Source organism: Thunnus maccoyii, chromosome 11, assembly GCF_910596095.1.
Source record: "Thunnus maccoyii chromosome 11, fThuMac1.1, whole genome shotgun sequence".
NCBI lineage: Eukaryota > Metazoa > Chordata > Actinopteri > Scombriformes > Scombridae > Thunnus > Thunnus maccoyii.
The window spans coordinates 32,470,129-32,490,769 of NC_056543.1; the positions used below are offsets into that span (position 1 = coordinate 32,470,129).

Below are 20,641 nucleotides of genomic sequence, written 5' to 3' on the forward strand. Positions count from 1 at the left end.
TATTTCAGTAATTAAACTGTCATTGTGTTTTGTAAAAGATTTGTACAGTGTAAAAATGAAACATAAAATATAGCTGCAAGCAGCAATGAGCAGGGTCCAAGCAGATTGCGAGCATTTGGGTGCTTGATTCTTTAACTGACAAGAAGCAAAAGGACCTGGCTACATGGGGATTTGAACCTTGAACCTTTGTATCCCCAGAGAAGGTGACTTACAGACTGCACTGCTGGGGAGACATGGTTTTTACACACCTTCTCACAAACTGAGGCAATGACATCACATGTGCAAAACTGGGGTATTTTTGTCTATTCAAACTTAAAATGCTTTCAACAGTCAAAATGTTGGTGTATTGCCAAATACTTTGTTGAAGTTTGATCAAACAATTGGTCAAATAGAAATTGCTGTGCATACAGTACAAATTACAGTGAGACACTGAATATCACTGCGGACTCACTGTTTGACATATATGAACACCAATTGAAACGTGTGGTGTCTAGTATCTAAAGAATGTCTGTCTTAACTTTGGTAGCAATTGAATGAAGACTTCTGGAGATATAGATGTTAACTGATTTAACATATTTTGAAAAATATAGAGTGACGGACTTCTGAATTGACCATAGGTTGCAGTGAGACAAACTTTTATCACACATCAGTGAATGTGCTGAAAAAATTTCAGCTCTGTAGGACCTACGGTGAAATTTAAATGATTTTCGGACGTTTTGACTGCAATATTGATGAATATGTGAGTTTACGCTTATAAACCACTCCCCTTTTTGCCAGTCATGACCAAACTTTATTTGTCTGAGTAGTGGATGAGATTTCCAACCTATCTACCAAGTTTGAGAACTGTAGCTGTTATGGTTTATGAGTTTCACTGCTTGGACCCCTAAAAAAACAGTGCTTTATTTTTCTTTAAGTCCTGTTTGCACAAAATCTCAAATAAAATTTAAAACAACAATGACTGTCGACTGAAAATCAATCGACAAAAATGTTAATGATAATTAATTGTTTAATAATTCATCAAGCAAATATGCCAAACATTCACTGGTTCCAGCTTCTCCACTTGGATGATTTGCTGCTTTTGCTGCTGTTCTATCATTTTAAACTGAATATGATTGAAGTTGGTCAGTGAACAAGACATTTGAAGACCTTTGAGTCTCCTTAGAATCTGGGAACTGGTGATGGGAACATGTGACACATCCCTCCAGCTGCTAGATAAGAAGGAACATTTCTGATATTTCCCCAAAGACCTTTTATCTTCCTTTTTTAATGATAAAAAATGATTAACAATAAATTTGAAAAACACATGGACATTATTTTTGACTGCAAAATGCGGACCAAATCTGATTACATCTATTAATACAGCACATCTAAATTCTAGATTTAGCCACAATTGCAAGAATCTGTTTTGTCTGTTCTGTCTGTCTTTATTGTTGATCACAACAAAGTGAGAGAATGCAGCTTTTTGATTCAGAACCAACAGCCCAAGGTGACATATCTGAATAGTTTGTTTTGTTCCACCAACAGTCCAAAACCCAAAGATGGTGAATTTACTATAAGTCAGTCTTTGTGAGAGGTTGTACATTTTTAGCATTTTTTCTTCAAAAATGATTTAAACAATTAATTGACTCATATGTTATTTAATTGGCCAAACACCTCCGTTCTTGTATTTGTGACAAATGTTTGTTTAAGTGACTAAAAGTCTTTTTTCAGACATATTTTGATGTTAACCAAAAAATGTGTGGATGGAAGTAAACAAAGCAGGCCTCTGAAGACCAAATATCACATCTGTGACTGTTTTCTTTCAATCACACCAGTATACAGCACCAGGAACACTGAAAGATATTTAGGACACATAGGATTTCCACCAAAATTGATACAAGTTACACAGCACTCACAACCTCAGTGTCCTGAGTATTTAATGTATGTATTTTAATGACTTAAATGATACATTTTCCACAAAACTTTTATGGTATTACTGTAATACAGTGATTTCTTGAGGCAGCTTTGAACAGCTTTGCCCTGGCACCTGAACAGGACGAAAAAATCAAGAGTTTTTTCACAGTCATCTGGAAGAGTGAACTCTCATGCAGAGCTGACTGGGCGTAATTGGTGTCAGGTAGTGACAGTCGCAGTTGCAGCTTTCCTGTGATCTGAGTCCCTGAAGTTGTTGAGGTTTTATAAGTCAGGGAAGCAGAAATATTGGCTTGCAGCTCTTTCAGAGTAACAAGGCACAGGTGACAACGCCACGACATGTTGAGTGTAAAACTATAGCAGCAATTTCATAAAGACAGCTCTGTCTGCAGCAGCAGGCATGGGAGCAAGAAGTCACATTTCAGCAGGTCCTGTGGGATTCTTTCTGTGGTTTTCTCTTTTTGTGTTTATGTGTTGGGGGAAGAATTTTTCTGTGAGGGATAATTCACTCTGGGTCCAGGTAATCGCCATCAGAGGTTGCAGAGCCAGTTATAATGTAATACTTTATCAGTGCTTGAGGGGGAATTCTCTTTTTCTCTTTGTGGCTCTCCACAGGGAAGTAAGAATAGAGGATAAGTTACAGTGCAGCATCCATGCTTGAGTTCTTTTAGGTGGAACAACATGGGGACTAAACACAGGTCAACCAGTTTACAAGACCAAACCTGTGTTAATGCAAGTTCTAGCCCACTAACTACAGCATACAACAGTGTTTAAACTTATCTCTTCCTGTCCATGCAGCCAATTATTTCAGTTAATCTTGAGAAAATCTACTTGTAGATGCTTTGAACTTACTTGACATAGGTAATCTATCATAGTGGACACACTGGCATTCAAGATTTAAAGCTGCACTGAAATTTGGATTCTCCTCACTTTTTGTTTGAGGAAACAGAAACTGTAATGCAGCTATTGTGCAGAATTCTCCATTTCTAAAAAGAGGATGAAACAGTTTTTAGATATTAGTGGGAACAGTATCTAAGCTTCAGTCCTCTGGAGGGCAGCTGTTCACTGACATTTGAGGGCTGGCATTGCTAGGAAAAACACTGTCAGGTTCTGTGGTGCCCTACCAACTAGAGCATGTCACAGTCCTGTAATAGCCTACGAACAATGATATAAGCTTTTTCCCCCCTTTTCAACAAGCCCACATAGTGATTTAAAATGTCTGTCCCTCTATAACATTTAACTTTTGGAAGGGCACATTGGGCAGTTAAGTTTGTATTACACTCAGAAAGTGGAAGCTAGCAAGCTAGGCTAACTAGCTTCCACCCAAGAAGCAACCATAAACCTCAGTACTAACCTAAACAAATTCTTGCATCATTAATTGCGGTGTTTGCTGTGTTACAAATAAACTGCTGGATTTCGTACCATCTCCTGAGTAGTGCTGAATGTTTTTGTTTTTTTTTAAAAAAGGATCAAATCTGATGAAGTAGTACCAGAGATATTGTCTTTTTTATTCCACACATTTTGCCTCCTTGTCAAAACCTGGGGCCTATATTACCCACAATGCAACAGTTCAGTCAGAGATTTGGGTGTTTTATGTACATTTTAAGTAAAATGTAGTGGTTATGTCCCACTGACACTGATCTTCTTTGTCCCTCTTTTGCCGAACGTTTTGAGTGTAGCCCCAAAAAGAATTTTACATGTAAGCCTATGTGAAGCTTGACAAAAATGTAATGTGTGAGCGCCATTTAGCCACCTCTCAAATTCAGAAATAGCGTAACTTATGCAGACTTCCATCACAGCTGTTAGCTAAGACTGGCTTCCTACCTTAGTTTCTGTTGTAGCTTCTAGAAGCACTTGTTTTGTTTTCTGTTTGAGCACTGTATCCTCGTATGAGACACAGAGACAGCTGTTACTGTTAACATGGACCAACAAATTACCAACAGCTCCTGCTACACGGGTGTTTAAAATAAACGAACCCTCTATGCCGAAGCCAGCAGCCAGACTGAAGCTGCTTTCATGAGACAGATGAATGAATCAGAGTTAAGAGGATAATATATGACATTAACATGCATAACGTGCTGCATCAAATAATAATGTCAAAATACAACGAAGTAAGTAGCCATAAAAGCTCTTCAGTGAAGCTATAGTTTGTTAAATTGACATCAGTGTTGTTTTAACCATCCAGTTTATCTGCTGCTTCTTTACATATATATGATATATGATATATGATATATATATATATATAACTCTAACCCTAACCCTATTTTCTACCTCTCTTTTTTTCTTCTGTAAATGGTAAATGGACTGCATTTTTTCCCGATTTATAATTTTTTATTATTTTTAAAGATGCTGCATTTAACATACGCAATGTAGACAATAGTATAACACAAAGACAAAACAAACAAACAAACAAAACAAAGAGGAAATACAAATCAGTGCTTGAGAGCAACCCTCTTGAGATGATACAGCATTAAATAAAATAGATTCACGTAATGAAAGGAGGGGAGGCCTGAGAAGCTGTTTGCAGTGCAGCTACACTTTATAAAGTAACAAACAGCACTGATTTGAGAGGGAAAAAAAGAAAAAAAAAGGGAAATACACCCAACAGCATATTTTTACAATGCTACACGCTAAAGTGGAAGACAAGACAGTTAATGAATCAAACTTCCATCAGGGCCCTTATTGTAGGTTTCCCAATTATTACATTTTAGCATGTAAAAGTCTACATTATTCATAAGTCTGAAAGACAGCTTTTCCAGTGCTGCCAGATACCCAACCTGACTATACCAGGAGTTCACAGAGGGAGCACCAGGGGCCTTCCATTCACACATAATAATTTGTGGCCCAGCATGAGGGCTGTTTCAAACCAGTCTGCAACTGAGGGACTAAGATCCCTTAGAAGAGAAGGATCACCTAAAACAAAAAGACTAGGAGAGAAGGGAAATTTGTATTTCTGAATACATTCAATATGGGTGTGAATTCCCACCCAGAAGTCTTCTATGTTATGGCAGTCCCATAACATGAGCATCAGGGTGTTGTCTCCCCCCTGGTATTACCAGCATTCAGGGCTATCTCTTAGTTTGACCTTATATAATTTAGATGACGTCTAGTAGACTCTGTTCAGGATCTTATATTTATATAATATACTTTTAAAAAATTTCTTAATAACAAATCCACTCTCCTTCTGTGAATGATGCACCCAGATCAGACTCCCACACCGTTTTAAGGGCAGAAGCCAAGTTGTTTGAGCAGTGTAGCAGGATTGAGTAATAGTAAGATGTTTTGTGTCCTCACCCAAACACCTTAAGTATCTGCATAAGGATGAATTCCTCTGTCAAACCACAGTTTCCAGATAACAGATGAGTGTCCGACACATAACTTGCGGTTTAACCAGATAGAGGCTGAGATGCGACAGTGAGGGTCAAATTTGCATATAGCAGTGATTCTCTTCAAAAACGATTGTGTGTGTGATAAGATTGGGTTGAGTCTGCTCATCTGCTGTCAGCTTAGTTGTGACAAAGTGATTAGGGTGAAGTGGTCTACACAAGGAGCTCTCAATGGTATGCTAGGGAGGAGCTTGTTCTGGGGGTAAAGACCAGTGCACCATGTGCCGGAGACCAAAGGCGAAATGATATAACAAAAGGATTGGGATACCAAGCCCTCCCTGATCTACTGGTCTCTAGCTTAATCTGCCTAATCTGTCAAATTGTTTAAAGTACTTTTAGGGAATGTTGATGGGAAGTGACTGTAGAAGGTAGTTAAATTTGGATATGCAAATCGTTTTAAGGACATTGGCCTTTCTCCCCTTCTATCTCTCCACAGAGAGACAGTCTATGCTTAGCTAAACTATGCTACACTATGTGTTGCTAGGCTATGCCCAGTTGTTACCGAGTCCATGGAGAGAGAGAGATGCTTTGTGGCGTGCTGCTTCTTAGCTGGCGAATCTGTGGATGAGTCAGGCTCCAAGACTGAAGGATGCAGGCCTTGCTGGGTAGTCGGTGCTTACTTTGATTTTTTTTTTAAATCTTGTATATATGTGGTTATTTTATGATGTCTCAGATATGCATATTAGTGTGTGACATCACCTAGTGATATCTAGCAACTTTTCAAGCAGGCTTTAGCTACTTTCTACTGAGAGTAGTTGGCCACACTGGTTATGCTATTAATGGCTAATGTAACCTGGAACTGCCAGCCTCCAGCAGAGATGAGGAGCAAGCTACAGAGGTCTGATAACCTCACTTCTTAATAAATCCACATCCCCAGTTTTTTTCATTTTCAAACTTGTAGTCTTCAGTGCCAACCAATGCTGACTAAAGTGACATTACTTGATGCAGTTTATCAGATTTTACACAGCTCCCTCTGGACCCACAACGCTTTATACCTCTTTTTTACATATGCAGTAGTACTGGAAACAGACTTTGTGTACATTTGGTGGAGCTCTCCTTTTAGTTATGAGTTGTTAAGTTTCTGTAGTGGTAAAGGCCTAGTAGCGTAGCTGTCTTTCAGAAAGATCCCTATTTCAGGGGTTTAATATATATGTCGAACCTGAGAAGTTTTTACATATAGTATGTCAGTTTCTGAGTAGAAAAGTTGAGGAAGCTAATTGATTCACTTCAGTCCACTGAATGGAAACTCAAGTTGTTGTTGTTGTTGTTTTTTCATTATAATTATTATTAGTATTTTGCAGTTGGTCTGGTTTAAATATAATATAATATATAATAAAATATACCTGGAGGGTATACATGGAGACAACCACAATCTCTCCACCCTAAGTGCAGCAAGACAGTGGAGGAAATCAAGCAAAGAGGTTTTTAGTTTCCAAAAAAGTAAACAGACTGAATGGAAACTCAAGTGCAAGAGAAAGTTGAAGGTTGAAAAAAAAGAGGAGAGAAGGCTGTTTGTCACTGATGCCTGAGCATAATGGGCCTGAATGGAAGAGAGACCAAAAAAGATTTATAAATAGAAGACATGGTGAAAGAGAGACTAGGACATAGAGTGAGACTGAGGACAAAAATGTGGAGTGCAATGAGGATGAAAAAGGAAAATCTGAGAGAAAAGCAGAGAACAAGAGTGATGAGGAGGAGGAGGCAATAGTCGAGAGTCTGACGGTGACCATGGCGACATCAAGTGACATGGATGAGTCATCTTCTCGCAAATAACAGAAGCCTGGATCAGGTCGTCCCTCACCTGTGGAGAGAATGATGGAGAATCAGAAGAGGGGAGGAGGGTAAGGAAGGACTGCATAGATGCTCCATCCTGACCCTGAATATGGTGTAGACATCCGTGATGATCTCGCTCTAATCCCCTCAGTTCCCTGTCAATTTTTGTTGACACCCTTAAGGTAGATCCTAAGGAGCTGGTGACACCCTGACAGAGACAAATCTCCCAACTGCAAAGACTTTTTTTTCAACTTCCTGCTTGGTCTGACAGTTTGAATTCTCCATGTGCGGATTCACTGTCATTCTCACATGCTCTTCTAGGGTTCCTCTATTTGATCTAGCACTGTCTGATCTAGTAAAGCCTATGTTTACGCTAGCTTTCTTGTGTTGAATATGCTCACAATCTTCTATTATGTTCATATAAATGTGTGTAAATTACTTGCCCGGTCGCATAAAAGTCGAAAGTGAAATACATAATAAAAGACGCCATGCAATATATCTGTGTTGAGCAGGTTGGATCACTACAGTGGTTAGTGGTGCACTTTTCCCCAGTGAATGTTTATTTGGTGGCTCATTCAACAAGCCAAGGTGTAGGACAAGATGTGTGTTCATTTTTGAAAGTTAGATAAGAAGGAGACTTTAGCAGGAGAGGTAATGTGGGTTAAGTCTGTGGCTCTTGTGTTGAGTAGCAGGATGCTAGCAGGCTCAGTGTGACTGTCTGCTCTGCCTATGATAAAGCGCCATGTTACTGCTATATGCAAAATTTGATTTGCTGTATTGAAATAAGGTCTCCATCTACTGTATGTAGACAGATAATGGAATGGTATCAAATTAATGCAAAACTAGTATCAGTGTCAGCAGACCAGTATTATAAATCATCGTGCAAATATTAAACTGCCCAACCTGGAGTTAACAGACAAGAAATATATAAAATATACAAATAGAAAATGATTAGTGAATTAGTGGAAGAAATGTCAGTCCCTTGTGACATTGTTCAGATACTTTTAAATCCAGGCTAAATGCTTTCATATTCACTGCTACATTCTTTAAATTTTTTGTGTATATCATTTTTTTGCTACGCTAGTAGCATGTGACTAATGATTACAATATCAATCTGTCTGTCCATTCATCAGTTTGTCAGCATTTCAGTCTAAAATTTTGATCCATGGTGAGTCTAAGACGTCCTATAATGGCCAACATACAGAGGATAAATCCTTTTGATTCCTCTGGTGTCAGCGTCAGGACAAACTGTACATTTTTTGGCCCCACTAGTGCTGAAGATCTAAAAATATTAGTCTTCTCTCCATTCTTTATCCATCTATCCCTCCAACAACTCTCTTTTTGCTGTGTCTTACCGCTACCGTGGCTGTAGACTTTTAGACTTGTTGAATTTATTTTTAAAGAAAACAATAGATGTTTTTATAAAATTGCTTTGTGAATGTTTTTATTTTATCTTTTTGATTTTTAATGCTCTGCGCCTGTGTAAAGCGCCTGTGTAAAGCACTTTGAACTGCCTTGTGTACGAAATGGCCTCAATAAATAAACCTGCCTCGCCTATATATATGTACCATAAAAGCATATCTGTCTCCATTCATATTGATATTCAGAATATTGTAAAATGCACTTTCCATTGGCAGCTCAGTGGTTTCAAAAGCAATTTAAAGGACTATATTTAGAGATGGCTGCCGTGCAAGCAGATGACAGTCATGAGGGACATGTGCTGGTGTGTGTTTGTGTGTTATGTGATATGTGAAGTGAACATATGTGCATATGCATGTGTGTGGATGCGTAGTTCCAGTTTGTGCATCTGCAGTTAAGATAGTGTGTATATATCTGGAGCATGTTCTCAGTTCAAAGCAGGTTTTAAAGCCTTCAGCCTCGATCCATCTGTATGACTCATTCCATTTATCACTGCGTGGTCACTGTATAATTAGCTTTTTAGAGGCAACGAGCACATGAAAACCATCATTATGGCTCTGCAAATGCTTTTTATTACAGACAGTTAAATTAAAACATAAACAGTCAGCAGTCAGGGACAAAAACAAATGTTTCAGCATGTCATTTTGTCCATTCATCTGAAAGAGACTAGCTGTAAAGCCAAACACAGGAAATAAGCAGTTGCCTACATAACATACAACTACAGTATTTATTTCAATGGTTCTCTTTGTTTTTTCAGCACTGTCCTGCTTTCATTCACTCACTTCAACACATTCATACCTAAGAGGTTTCTATTGTTGGTCAATACGAGAGCAGCAGTACAACCACAATCTGAGGGTGCTTTTACACCTAACCTGTTTGGTTTGTTTCAAATTAACTCTGGAGTGTTGGCCCATTTAGTTTGGTCAGTCCAATGCAATACACAAATTATGCTATGTACACAACTCCTATGTTTAAGTGGGTACTCATGTGACATATCTTTGGAAAGCTAAGATTCTTGTGATTCAATTGATGCAAACCATTTCAAGATTATAATCACAAGAGCAGGTACAATCAGCACCTTTGTCAAACCACCAAAAAACAAACGAACAATTACAAATTTGGGGCAACTCACCTATGAAGCCTCATATTACTCCATCGATTGATAAAACTCTGACAAAATGGTCTTGTTACACTGGCAAAGGTCCAGTTGATCCAATCCAGTAAAATATTTAGTCCAATACACATCATTACATCAATAAATGCCCATGGACTGCTATTGCATCATTTCAAATGTATGTATGTGCCACATTTTCCACATATTGTCCATCATAACTTCAGTTAACGTGTTAATATTAGCGATATCTTGGTATCAAATTGGCAGCTGCACTCTGACCTTTCTATTGACACCTCACTTGACCCAATAGGAGCTTCTGTGTCCTGTCCACAGCCTACAATAGCCAAGGAGAGTTTGCCAATTGGAACAAATTGTGCTGATAGCCAATGAAATTACGAAAATGACCATAGGCAGTTTTAATGGTCAAACAGAGTTTGGTAACTTGTTCCACCACCAGGGAACTACAGAAGAGAAGACTCTGGCTAGCGACTTAGGGCCCTGTTGTGGTGGTATTACCAGGCACCTTTCATTGGCAGATCATAGTCAGTGGGAGGGAGCGTAGACCTGAATGAGGGAGTTCAGGTAGGCGGGATCTGTTTTAGTTGCTGTTTTATAAGCAAGTGTCAAGGTTTTGAATTTGATGTGGGCAGCAACTGGGAGCCTGTGGAGGAATATGAACAGCTGGGTGATGTGCAGTTTTGGGCTGACTGAAGACCAGCCATGCCGCCACATTCTAGATCATCGGTAGAGGTTTGAACATACATATGGGAGCCTGCCAGTAAGGAGCTACAGTGGTCAATGCATGACATTACAAGAGCTTGTACTTGGAATTGTGTTGCATGCTCAGACAGGTAGGGTCTGATCTTCCTGAAGTTGGACAGGGCAAATCGACACAACCAAGCAATTGAGGCCACATGAACCTTAAAGGTTAGTTGGTCATCAATCATGACACCCAAGTTTTGGGCATACTTTGTGGGCATGAGTTGGGTTTATTCGAGCTGGATGCTGATCTGTTATTGTATAGAGGGGCTGACTGGGATGACAAGGAGCTTGGTTTTTAGCGAGGTTAAGTTGAAGGTGGCATTCTTTCATCCATGCTGAGATATTGGCATGGCATGACGAGATCTGTGCCAAGACTGTGTGGTCTTCTGGTGGGAACAATATGAAGAGCTGGGTATTGACAGCATAGCAATGGTATGAGAAACCATGGGAGCAGATGATTGCACCAAATGAGGTGGTGTATATTGAGAAGAGAAGGGGACCAAGTGCTGAACCTTGAGGATCCTCTGTGGATAAGCTGTGCAGTTTAGACACTTCTCCCCTCTAATATACTCTAAAAGATCTCTCTGGGGGGTAGAACATGAACCAGTGGAGGGCAGATCCTGAGATACGAAGCTCAGTGAGTGTGGAGAGGAGGCTTTGGTGGTTAACAAAGGCAGCTGACAGATCTAGCAGCAATAGAGCTGGGGACTGACCAGCAGCTCTAGCTGAATGCAGTGATTCCATTACCAAAAGGAGTGCAGTCTTGGTAGAGTGACCACACTTAAAGCCAGGCTGATTCAGATCGTACAGGTTCCCAGAAAGGAATTCAGTAACTTGGTTAAAGACTGTGTGCTCAAGTATTTTTGATAGGAAGGGTAGGAGTGAAACCAGTCTGTAGTTTTCAGATCTACACTCAAAATAATCATCTAATAGCACAATTCTCAGATTCTGGATTGCCGCTGGAATCTAAACCACGGGTGAGACCACGCTTTTAGTAATAATACAACTGTCTTAAATGGGTTTGTCTTCTGTATCAAAAAGAGTGGAATTCTTTTAAAGTTGTGGTTTTACACCAACAATTTAAAATTCAAGGAAAGAAGCACAAAACAATAAAAATGCATTGCCATAGTAACTCAGGTTGGGTTTTGATCCAAACTGACACCCAAATGGTCACAAACTAGCTACATAAATTTTTGTGTTTATCCCAAACTTTTGCTTAACAGCCATAAATTAACCTTTTGTAGAGGGTTGTTGAAAGGTATTGTGGGAAATATGAGAAATCACGAACATCAGTAGAAGAACACTAGAACAGAGGTATTCTTCCAACCAAAACTATCGTCACCGATACCACAGATTTGATCTGTTGATACTAACAGTATTTTACTCGTTCTCTCCTCTTTACGTCCCCATTCATCCATCCATCCCCTCCTGCAGATTATGGGTGGCCCCTACCCTCTTACCTTTGTCCCATCTGGATCTACCTGGACGTCCTGTTCTCCACAGCATCCATCATGCACCTCTGCGCAATCTCTCTGGATCGATACATTGCTATTCGAAACCCCTTCCACCACAGCCGCTTCAACTCCCACACCAAGGCCCGCATCAAGATCATGGCAGTTTGGACGATCTCAGTGGGTAAGTACACACGCATGCGCATGCACGCATACACACTCACACAAGAACATGCACACACACAGAAACATAAGACAGCTATTTTAATGTTGAAATGTAAATGACTTGTTTGTGTCTGTGTCAATAGAGTTCAAAAGAAATGATTTGTTTCTGTTTGTGTCATGGTCTATGTTGTGTTTGACCTTTTGAGCTCTGATTAATGCAGTACAGCATCAGATATGGCATATCTTGACCTACCATGCCAACATGTTCTGCATCATTTTGAACAAAATTCTGTTTTCCTGTCTGGCACTCGTGGGCGTGTATGGAACCTTTGGGATGTCAATGAGAGTTTACAGTAAAGTTCAAAGTGTTGTAATGACATTAAACCTCTCCGTTAAGGGGCTTACAGCAGCTACATGCAGAGACTCCAAAGCTACACCGTCTCCAAAGTGTAAGTTCTTGTAGGGGCTACAGCAGCTATGTAGATACCACTTTGGAGACTACAAAATTGTGATTGATAAGTTAGTGTTTTCTCCTTCAAAATCCAATGCTGACCTATCTGACTAAAATGGAAGGAGTCTCTGTCTCTATGTATGTATGTCTGTCCTTCGATTTTCTCAACAACTATTCATCTGATCAACTTCACACTTGGCAGATGTACTGCTGAGGACCCAAGGAAGCAGCTAACTGTTAGCAATGACAGAAGACAGTTGATTATCTCACATTCACTATTAAGTTGAACGCTATTTTTGATTGAAATGCCCATCCCTAATTGTGTCCTGGGCATCACCATTCAATAAGTTTGCCATTTTGTTTTGCTAAACTCAAACATTTCAAGCATCATCAAAGTAACTTTCAGAATGAATGCTATTCTTTCCTGGAAATAGCCTAGTCCCAAATAGCTAGCTGTTAGCAATGAAAGCAGCCAGTTGATTAACTCACGTTCGCTATTTGAATGCTAGTTTTGCTTGAAATGCAAATTGTGTCCTGGGCATCACCATTCAATAGTCCTGACTCTGCTGAATCTGGGAATATAAGACACTTGATGTAAAAAACAACCAAAAAGACTTTTGGAATGAATGCTTTTGTTGCAGAAAATAGTCTGGTCCCAAATAGCTAGCTGTTAGCAATGACTAGGTATAAAATAAAAAGGCTAGGTATAAAAGGTTAAGAAAACTTTTTCTAAATTTTCTGATGAGGACTCATTGTTTCTTTTGAATCATTTTACTTCAGTTAAACGCTCTATTTATCCATATTTATTTATTGCGTTGATGAATAACAGTTTTTTAACAGTCTTTTCTGCTTATTTTTTTTTTTACCAAGATTGCCTATATTTGTGGAGGGCACTGTATGAAGTTGAAATTCTGAATAATTGGTATGGCTATCTGGTGAGTGTTAACACATGAAATGTTCGACTTACACATGTAAGCAATTTGAAGTGTGATTTTTAATGGCATTTTCATCTTCAATTGTGGAAAGTGGACAGTAGTGTGCGTGACATCAGAGTTTAACCACTGACTGTGACATCTAATCTTTGTTGCAGACCACCTTTGCTGATGCTGGAGGGCACTGTATAAAGTTTAAATTCTGAATAATTAGTATGGCTGTCTGGTGAGTGTTAACACATGAAATGTTCAACTTACTGCATGTGAGCAATTTGAAGTGTGATTTTTTTGTTTGGTAAATGGATGTACTGCATTTATATAGTACTTTCTAGTCTTCTGACCACTCAAAGCGCTTTAAACTGCATGTCAACATTCACCCATTCACACACATTCATACACTGATGGCAGAGGCTGCCATGCAAGGTGCCAACCTGCTCATCAGGAGATCTAATCTAATTCTTATTCAAACATACTCACACACTGATGGCACAGACTTCGGGAGCAATTTGGGGTTCAGTATTGTAGTATCTTGCCCAAGGACACTTTGACATATGGACTGGAGGAGCCAGGGATTGAACCACCGATCTTCCAATTAGTGGACGATCTGGTACACCTCCTGAGCCACAGCCCCCCATTTGAAAGCTGAAAGCAGCAATACTGGAGGCCAAGCAGTTCGCCCGTTCCAAACAGGCACATCGTGAACGGGCACTGCACTAGTAAATCTAAACCTACGCCATAGGTATATGGGGAGCCCGTTCACTCCTAGTGTCAAGCATAAATCTGGCTACATGAAATTTCACAGCAATATAGATATATCCATACCAACAGAATCACCGCTATCAGTGGATTTGCTCAAAGGGGGCGAAATAAATCAGATACAGCAGATTTTTTATGTCAAGTTCAGTTTTGGTGAACTTTGACCTGCGAATTTGTACCTTTGACCAATAGCAAGCCATCTTGAGAGTGCTGACCTATGAAGAAATGAAGAGCCAGAGAGTCTCAAATGGAGGAAGCTAGCTTATTAGCTATGGTGCACTATTCTTTTCCACAAAAGAGCAATGGTTTGCAGACAGACATGACACAGGAGTCAATAGTATATAAACATCTTTTGAATAAACTTTAAGAAGCTGTTGTCCCATTAGTGACCGATCTAAGCTAAAAAACTAAGGAGTTTGCTAACTGACCGTTAACAAGCTTGTCAGCTAGCAGAGCTTTATTTTCTGCTTTTTATTAAACAATATTATGCAATGGTGAACAAAATGCGAGGGGGAAGTAAACAGAACAGTAGATAGAAATAGAGAGTAACTGAGGGAGCTATATTGTGAATGTTTGGTGTGCCAGCTTGGCCAGGCCAGCTTGTGAGTTAGCTCGCCAGCTACAGTAGTTCACCAACTAGCCCTGCAAGTAGTTACTATGTCACAAAGCTCCTGGACCTACCTATTTCATATGGATGAGTGAATTTCACTTTTAGCATGACCATGGCTTTAGCACTGTAACTTATTATGGTTCATACCTGTCCACAATGGGCTTTGAAAATAAGGGAGATTTTCCAGTACCCCATCTGACCATAACTTTTACATTATCAAAAAGGGTTTCCTCTCTCGGCTCCAGAGATATAATCACCAGGTGCCTTTACTGCCTGAGCTGCTGTAATCAAACAGACGGTTGATGTCTTTGTGGCTTCTTAAGCACGCATGTTTAACAGACCTAGCATGCTGGTTAACATAATTTTTCCCACCATGACCAACACTGAAGTCTATCTTACACACCTTACAAAAAGGTTGTTACCTACCATGCCTTTTGTCAGGAATGGGAAAACAGTCTCCTAGGTATTCCAGGTCCAATAGATGACTTTGAGCCTCACTGGATGTCAGCAAATAACTATTTGCCATGTAAAGATATAGTGGAGTAATGATGACTTGAGCAGTGAATTAAGTCACACTCTCTCTGTGTATGTTGTAATCCAAGCTTCTGTGTTCTTTGTTTTGGCAGCCACACTGGCTGTGCGTGCATGTTAGCGCATGTGTGCGTGCATGTTAGTGCATGTTAGTGCACGTTTCCATCAAGGCCGCTGTGTCACAAACGTTCTCACATTACAGCTAAACATTACACTAAAATATGTTTCTGAAAACATTTGAGGCGATAAATAGGCAATGCAGTGACAGAATCTTGATCCATATATGATAAGCACTGCCTAGTTTGACAGTTTGATCAGAGTTTCTTGAGTTGTCGGCTTTCTTTTTTTTTCGTTTGCGTAAACAACACACATTTGTTTTGTCTTGTCTGTTGGTGCTATAGAGCTATCTAATGGCTGAATGTCATGTATTGCAACTTTAAATATTTACACAGATTTTTTTTTTTGTTAAAGTAAAGCTACTGAGGTCAACAACCTTTTAACAGCTTTAGAAAATATTATGTTCATAGAATTGTTGTGTAGTGTTAATGCCTATATTAAAAGATCTGTAAATTCTTTTATGGCAGGTTTCGATCTTGTGCTTTGACTTTTGTTAGTGGGGATGCACAGTGCCCAGAACAGTAATTCATCTAGATACATGTGTAAGTTCCTTACAGTTTTCCTGCTTTCTCCATCACCTGACACCTGGGCTGCTTCTATGTGTTTCTCTTTCCCCCTTAATTGTTTTTTTACAATCTTGCATCAGCTGCATCTTCTTCACTTTCTCCTTGTTTTTCTTTCAACATCATCACATCCTTCAATTCTTCCTTGCTTCTGTCTCCTCCCTACTGATTCCTTCACTCTCTGGAAATGTAAAAAACCTTCCTTTTAAAGTCTGAGTGAGCATGAAGTAGAACTTGTTTAACTTGTATAGTGTTAATTACAGTAATTGTGGACAGATGACACACTGTGGGAATACGTAACCAGTCAAGCTATCCAAACTATAAAGCTACATTAACATTACTGTAAAGTAAAGCAGGAACACCAGATGGTGTTGGATGGTTAAAACAACACCAATGTAAATTTTTTTTAAAAACTTCTGCTCCACTGAAGAGTTTTTGGTAGCTATTTAGTTGTATTTTGTCAAACAGATTATTATTTGATACGACACATGTTGATGTCATATACGATCTTTTGAACTCTGATTTATTCGTCTGTCCCATGAAACCAGCTTCAGTCTGCCCGCTAGCTTCAGCACAGAGGGTTTGTTAGTTTTAAACATCCGCGTAGAATGGGTGGGTGGTGGTTTGTTGGTCACTCCTTGTAAACAGTAACAGCTGTTTTTCACTTGTATTTGTTCTTGCACAAAGCAATGAGAGGAAAATAAGAAAATCCTATGTTGGATTCAACAAACATTCTTAACGGCCTGAACTTGTCGTGAATTGCTTGTTTCAGCCTTATGAATGCCAACTGTTCATGAGAAGGTACGCGTTCATGAGATGTGATCATTAGCATAATCCATGCCTCTAAAATTGCCATGTTCTGCTCCGTTTGTGGGCAAGTTTCATTCAGAAAAAGTTCCCACCGAGTAAAAACACTGCACACAAGTCCTGCTTTCAGAAATCAGAAGTCAAACACATAACAAATGTAAGAGTGACCATAAGAGAACTGAAACAATGAGAAAATATGAATCCAGCTATCATGTCATCAGAACAGCTCTGCACTGTGACAGAAAAAAAGAAGGAATGATTTGACATGAAGTTCAAGTCACAGAGACATTAGAGGAGAATTTTATAATTTACAAATGATGTTACACTGTCAGCTGCAACACAAGATGATACTGGACAGAGACCAGCAGAGAGACCCAGACGCAGCTGAAGGAGTGAGAGAAGTTATATAAATAAGTCAAACAAGTGTTTCTCCCTTGTGAAGAAAGTCAGAGAGAATCTATTCATGACATGTACGACAGGTCTGGACCACCCGAAAATTTTGTTTGTACCTAAGAGAAAATTCTAAGTGCGAGAAAATTGATGAATGTTCTTAAATCATTCGTACGTGTTTTTTAAGAACAAATCTGTTCGTACAAGTACTTCCTGCATGAGGCCCAATGTTCAAACAGAAAACAAAACAAGCTTTTTATTACTGAACAATTAATCGTCATAATTTGTTGATTTGTATGCTCAGATTTTTCATGTTCACCAGACTTGCATTGTTGTGAGTAAATGACTTTCTCAGCTAGGAAATGTGTCATCTGAACACTGTCTCATGCTCTCCATAATTACAATCAATTTACAATGACCGTTTCCAGGAAAACTATAAAGAAAATAATGTAACAAATCAGTTTTCATTTTCTAGGGAATGATAGCTCTTTAAAATTAAATCTTAAGTCATATTTACTACATGGCATGCCTTTTTAGGGGGGCACGAGAGAGTTGAAGGTGTGTTGGGACACAAGGTTTGGGAGACGTGAGGCGTGAGCTGCACTATGCAACAAAACTCTTACTCACTCTTTTAATCATAACTTACTCAAATGTGAACACACAGACATGATACACATATTTTTAGATTCAGTGTGACTTACACATTGTGAGGATATCATCATCGCTAGAATGCATTACAAAAAACATCCATACATCATCTTGGAAATAATAGAAGAAAGACATTCTCATAATTTATATAACTCCAGAATCATCAAGTTTTCCTCAGTATCAATCCAGTGATATGTCTGTACATCCGTGGCTACACTGCAAACAGGAACTGATAATATCTCATTCGGCATACTTTTAATGGCGCCAATTTGCCAGAATGTTAAGGCTAAAAAACAGGGGTCATGTTTTAGCCCACAGACACTCTCCTCTATCCATTCATATGCAGATATTTGTCCTGTGTGTGTTAAAAACCGGTGGACACTCAGTTATCACAATCTGAAATTACACCAGGGATGACATTCGGTAGATGGGGGGGTTTTGTGGGGGCCCATAGTATCAGACTGACAAAGCCTGGTTTAGCATGTTGCCATGCTAATATTTGTTAACTATGATTAAACACAAAGAACAGGATTCATTCTCTGCCGACCACAAATTTCACAACAATCCAACCAGTAGCTGTAGAAATATTAAAGTCTGGACCAAAGACACACTGACATTGCCATCCCAAGAGAAAAAAGTTAATAAAACCTTTAATAACACCTCCAACCCCCCTCAAAAAAGACAAACCAAACCATAATGGTGAGCTGGGCAGAAGTGTGTTGATTTGATTTTAAGTTTCAGCTACTACAGTTAGAAGTGGTTTCAACACAATAAAATGTACTACACATCTCTGAACACTTACCAAGACATTTGAACAGCCCTGAAAATAAGTGTTTGTGTTCTGTGGTCAAGGATGAAACACACTGTACGACATGTTTAGCCTTGTCCATTGTGACACTCTCCCCTTTGTGAGTAAAGCACCCCGGAGATAGACAAGAGCTAATCAGCCATACTTTGATTAAATAAAATAAAGAAAATGCCAGCTCTTTGAGCTTGTAAATACATAAACTAAAGTCTTACCTGGGAGAGGCTCAGTTAAAAGAAAGAGCAGACCCCCTAACCATGTGAGTAGGAGGGCAGTAAACTCCTTATGAGATGCAATTTTCCTGTGTTTAAGACACAAGTGACATTTAGGACTCCATATCATTTTTATGGAGGCGAGGGAACAATCAGGTCCTGATAATTGACTTCTGCCTGTCTGGTTGGTATCCAGCTGCTCGGGTCAATGGACCAAGACGAGCAGGAAATGTAATGATGGGGCTTGAGACGAGGGCCTGCAGCCGCGCAGTGATTGAGGTGGTGGGCGAGACGAGATGAGTGCAGAATAGCTCTGCACGGCCATTATCTACACTCACTGCAGGCAAATAGAGGAAATGTAGAACAGCATGGAAATTATGTATTTCAGTTCCAGCTGATAATATTTCAGATAACAAGCAACAAAAACAAGCCATCAGTTATTATTTCATTGAAGTTGAATTATCTAAAAAATTTCCACTTTCCTGTCCGAAGCGATTTGTTCTTCTTATTATTAGTCAACATGCTTTCACACTTAGCTAATCAAGATCAGAAATGGCAGAAATTTGACTTTCCTGCTGGTGGCAGTTTGCCCAGCGCTCTGAATTTATCAAATTAATTGACAATAGGAACGTCATAGCTCAACATCAGTGATGTTTGGTTTACTTAATGATTTACAGCAGATATAACTGAGTTATCCTGATTTTGCAAGATAAGATAAAGTACAAGCTCCAGTTTGTTCAGAATAGTGACACAAATGTCAAATCAACAGGGCAAATACAGAGGCAGGAGATAGAGAAAATTAAGAAATGTCATATCCCACCTCAAGGACATACATGACTGAAATGAGAAATAATCCTGTGCAACATGGCCTCTTTTACAGATTTGTGTTTAGCAAAAGTAGCATTTCATGTTGTATTCCTGAAATGTACAGTGCAAACGCTGTTGTGTCACACCAATTACCAAATGATGTGACTATTTATTTCAGGGCTGTGTTACCATCTGTCTGATGCAATCATATAAACATTTTCACCAGTTTTATATTTATTTCTATCTTCATTGTACTAATCAACGTTGGGGAAAAAAAAAAAAAAAACATTATCTGCCTTGGGCTTCAGATGTGTGGAGCTGTGTGTTCTGCACCATGGTCTGCACCTCCACACAGTAATATTGTTTCCTGAAGAAGCATCTTTCTATTTGAGAAGCTATTCCAGACATTCATTTTAGGGCCCTAACACCATGTCTACACAGAAAGTTTAGCGTGAGCAGCGCTGTTGAGACATTTCACTCCAAACCACAAATTGTTTTTGCTCTCCGGAGCAGTTTCTAAACAAGCTAATGTAACTACTGTCTTCAGGGATGGAGGAACATGTCACCCAGTGCAGCGGTATCGCTCACTGATGTGTTATAATAGTTATAATAGTTATAAGTGTAATAGTTATAAGTGTTAGAATAGTTTTTGGACAACAACTGAGGTCTACAGTACAGAGGAATAAGATATATCAGACTTTGGATACACAAACAATACTTGTAAGTAGGATGAGTTCATTGTTGGTTTGGCTCCAAACATAAGATTTGTTGACAATAATTATAGAATATAATATAGCCAGCCAAATTATTTAACTTTTGGAATCTGACAAACTACATAATGAGTAAGTTATCAAAGGTACTAAAAACCCGCATTTAGAATTCTGAACATTCACTCCCTGTAGTCTTCTTAAAAGGGGTCTCTTACTTTAATTTTGCATCTTGGTCCTTTGTGGGAGGGATTCACGGCAGTTACAATAGATTCCCAGAATCATGGCCAACAAAAAAAAGTTTTAAAAAAAACATTACATCAA

The 20,641-nt window shown here is 39.1% G+C and overlaps 1 protein-coding gene across 3 annotated transcripts in view; it reads left to right on the forward strand.

The window, feature by feature from the left end:
• Nucleotides 1-20,641, forward strand: part of htr2aa (5-hydroxytryptamine (serotonin) receptor 2A, genome duplicate a) — a 53,116-nt gene that overhangs the window by 7,988 nt on the left and 24,487 nt on the right. The window contains exons 1-2 of one of the 3 annotated variants that reach the window (XM_042425573.1): nucleotides 10,460-10,530; nucleotides 11,800-12,000. In XM_042425573.1, the coding sequence (XP_042281507.1) occupies nucleotides 10,518-10,530; nucleotides 11,800-12,000 (214 nt within the window). In that variant the 5' untranslated portion in view covers nucleotides 10,460-10,517. Of the gene's footprint in view, nucleotides 1-10,459; nucleotides 10,531-11,595; nucleotides 11,680-11,799; nucleotides 12,001-20,641 lie in introns of those variants that run through there. The other 2 variants (XM_042425575.1, XM_042425574.1) reach the window with 2 other exon arrangements.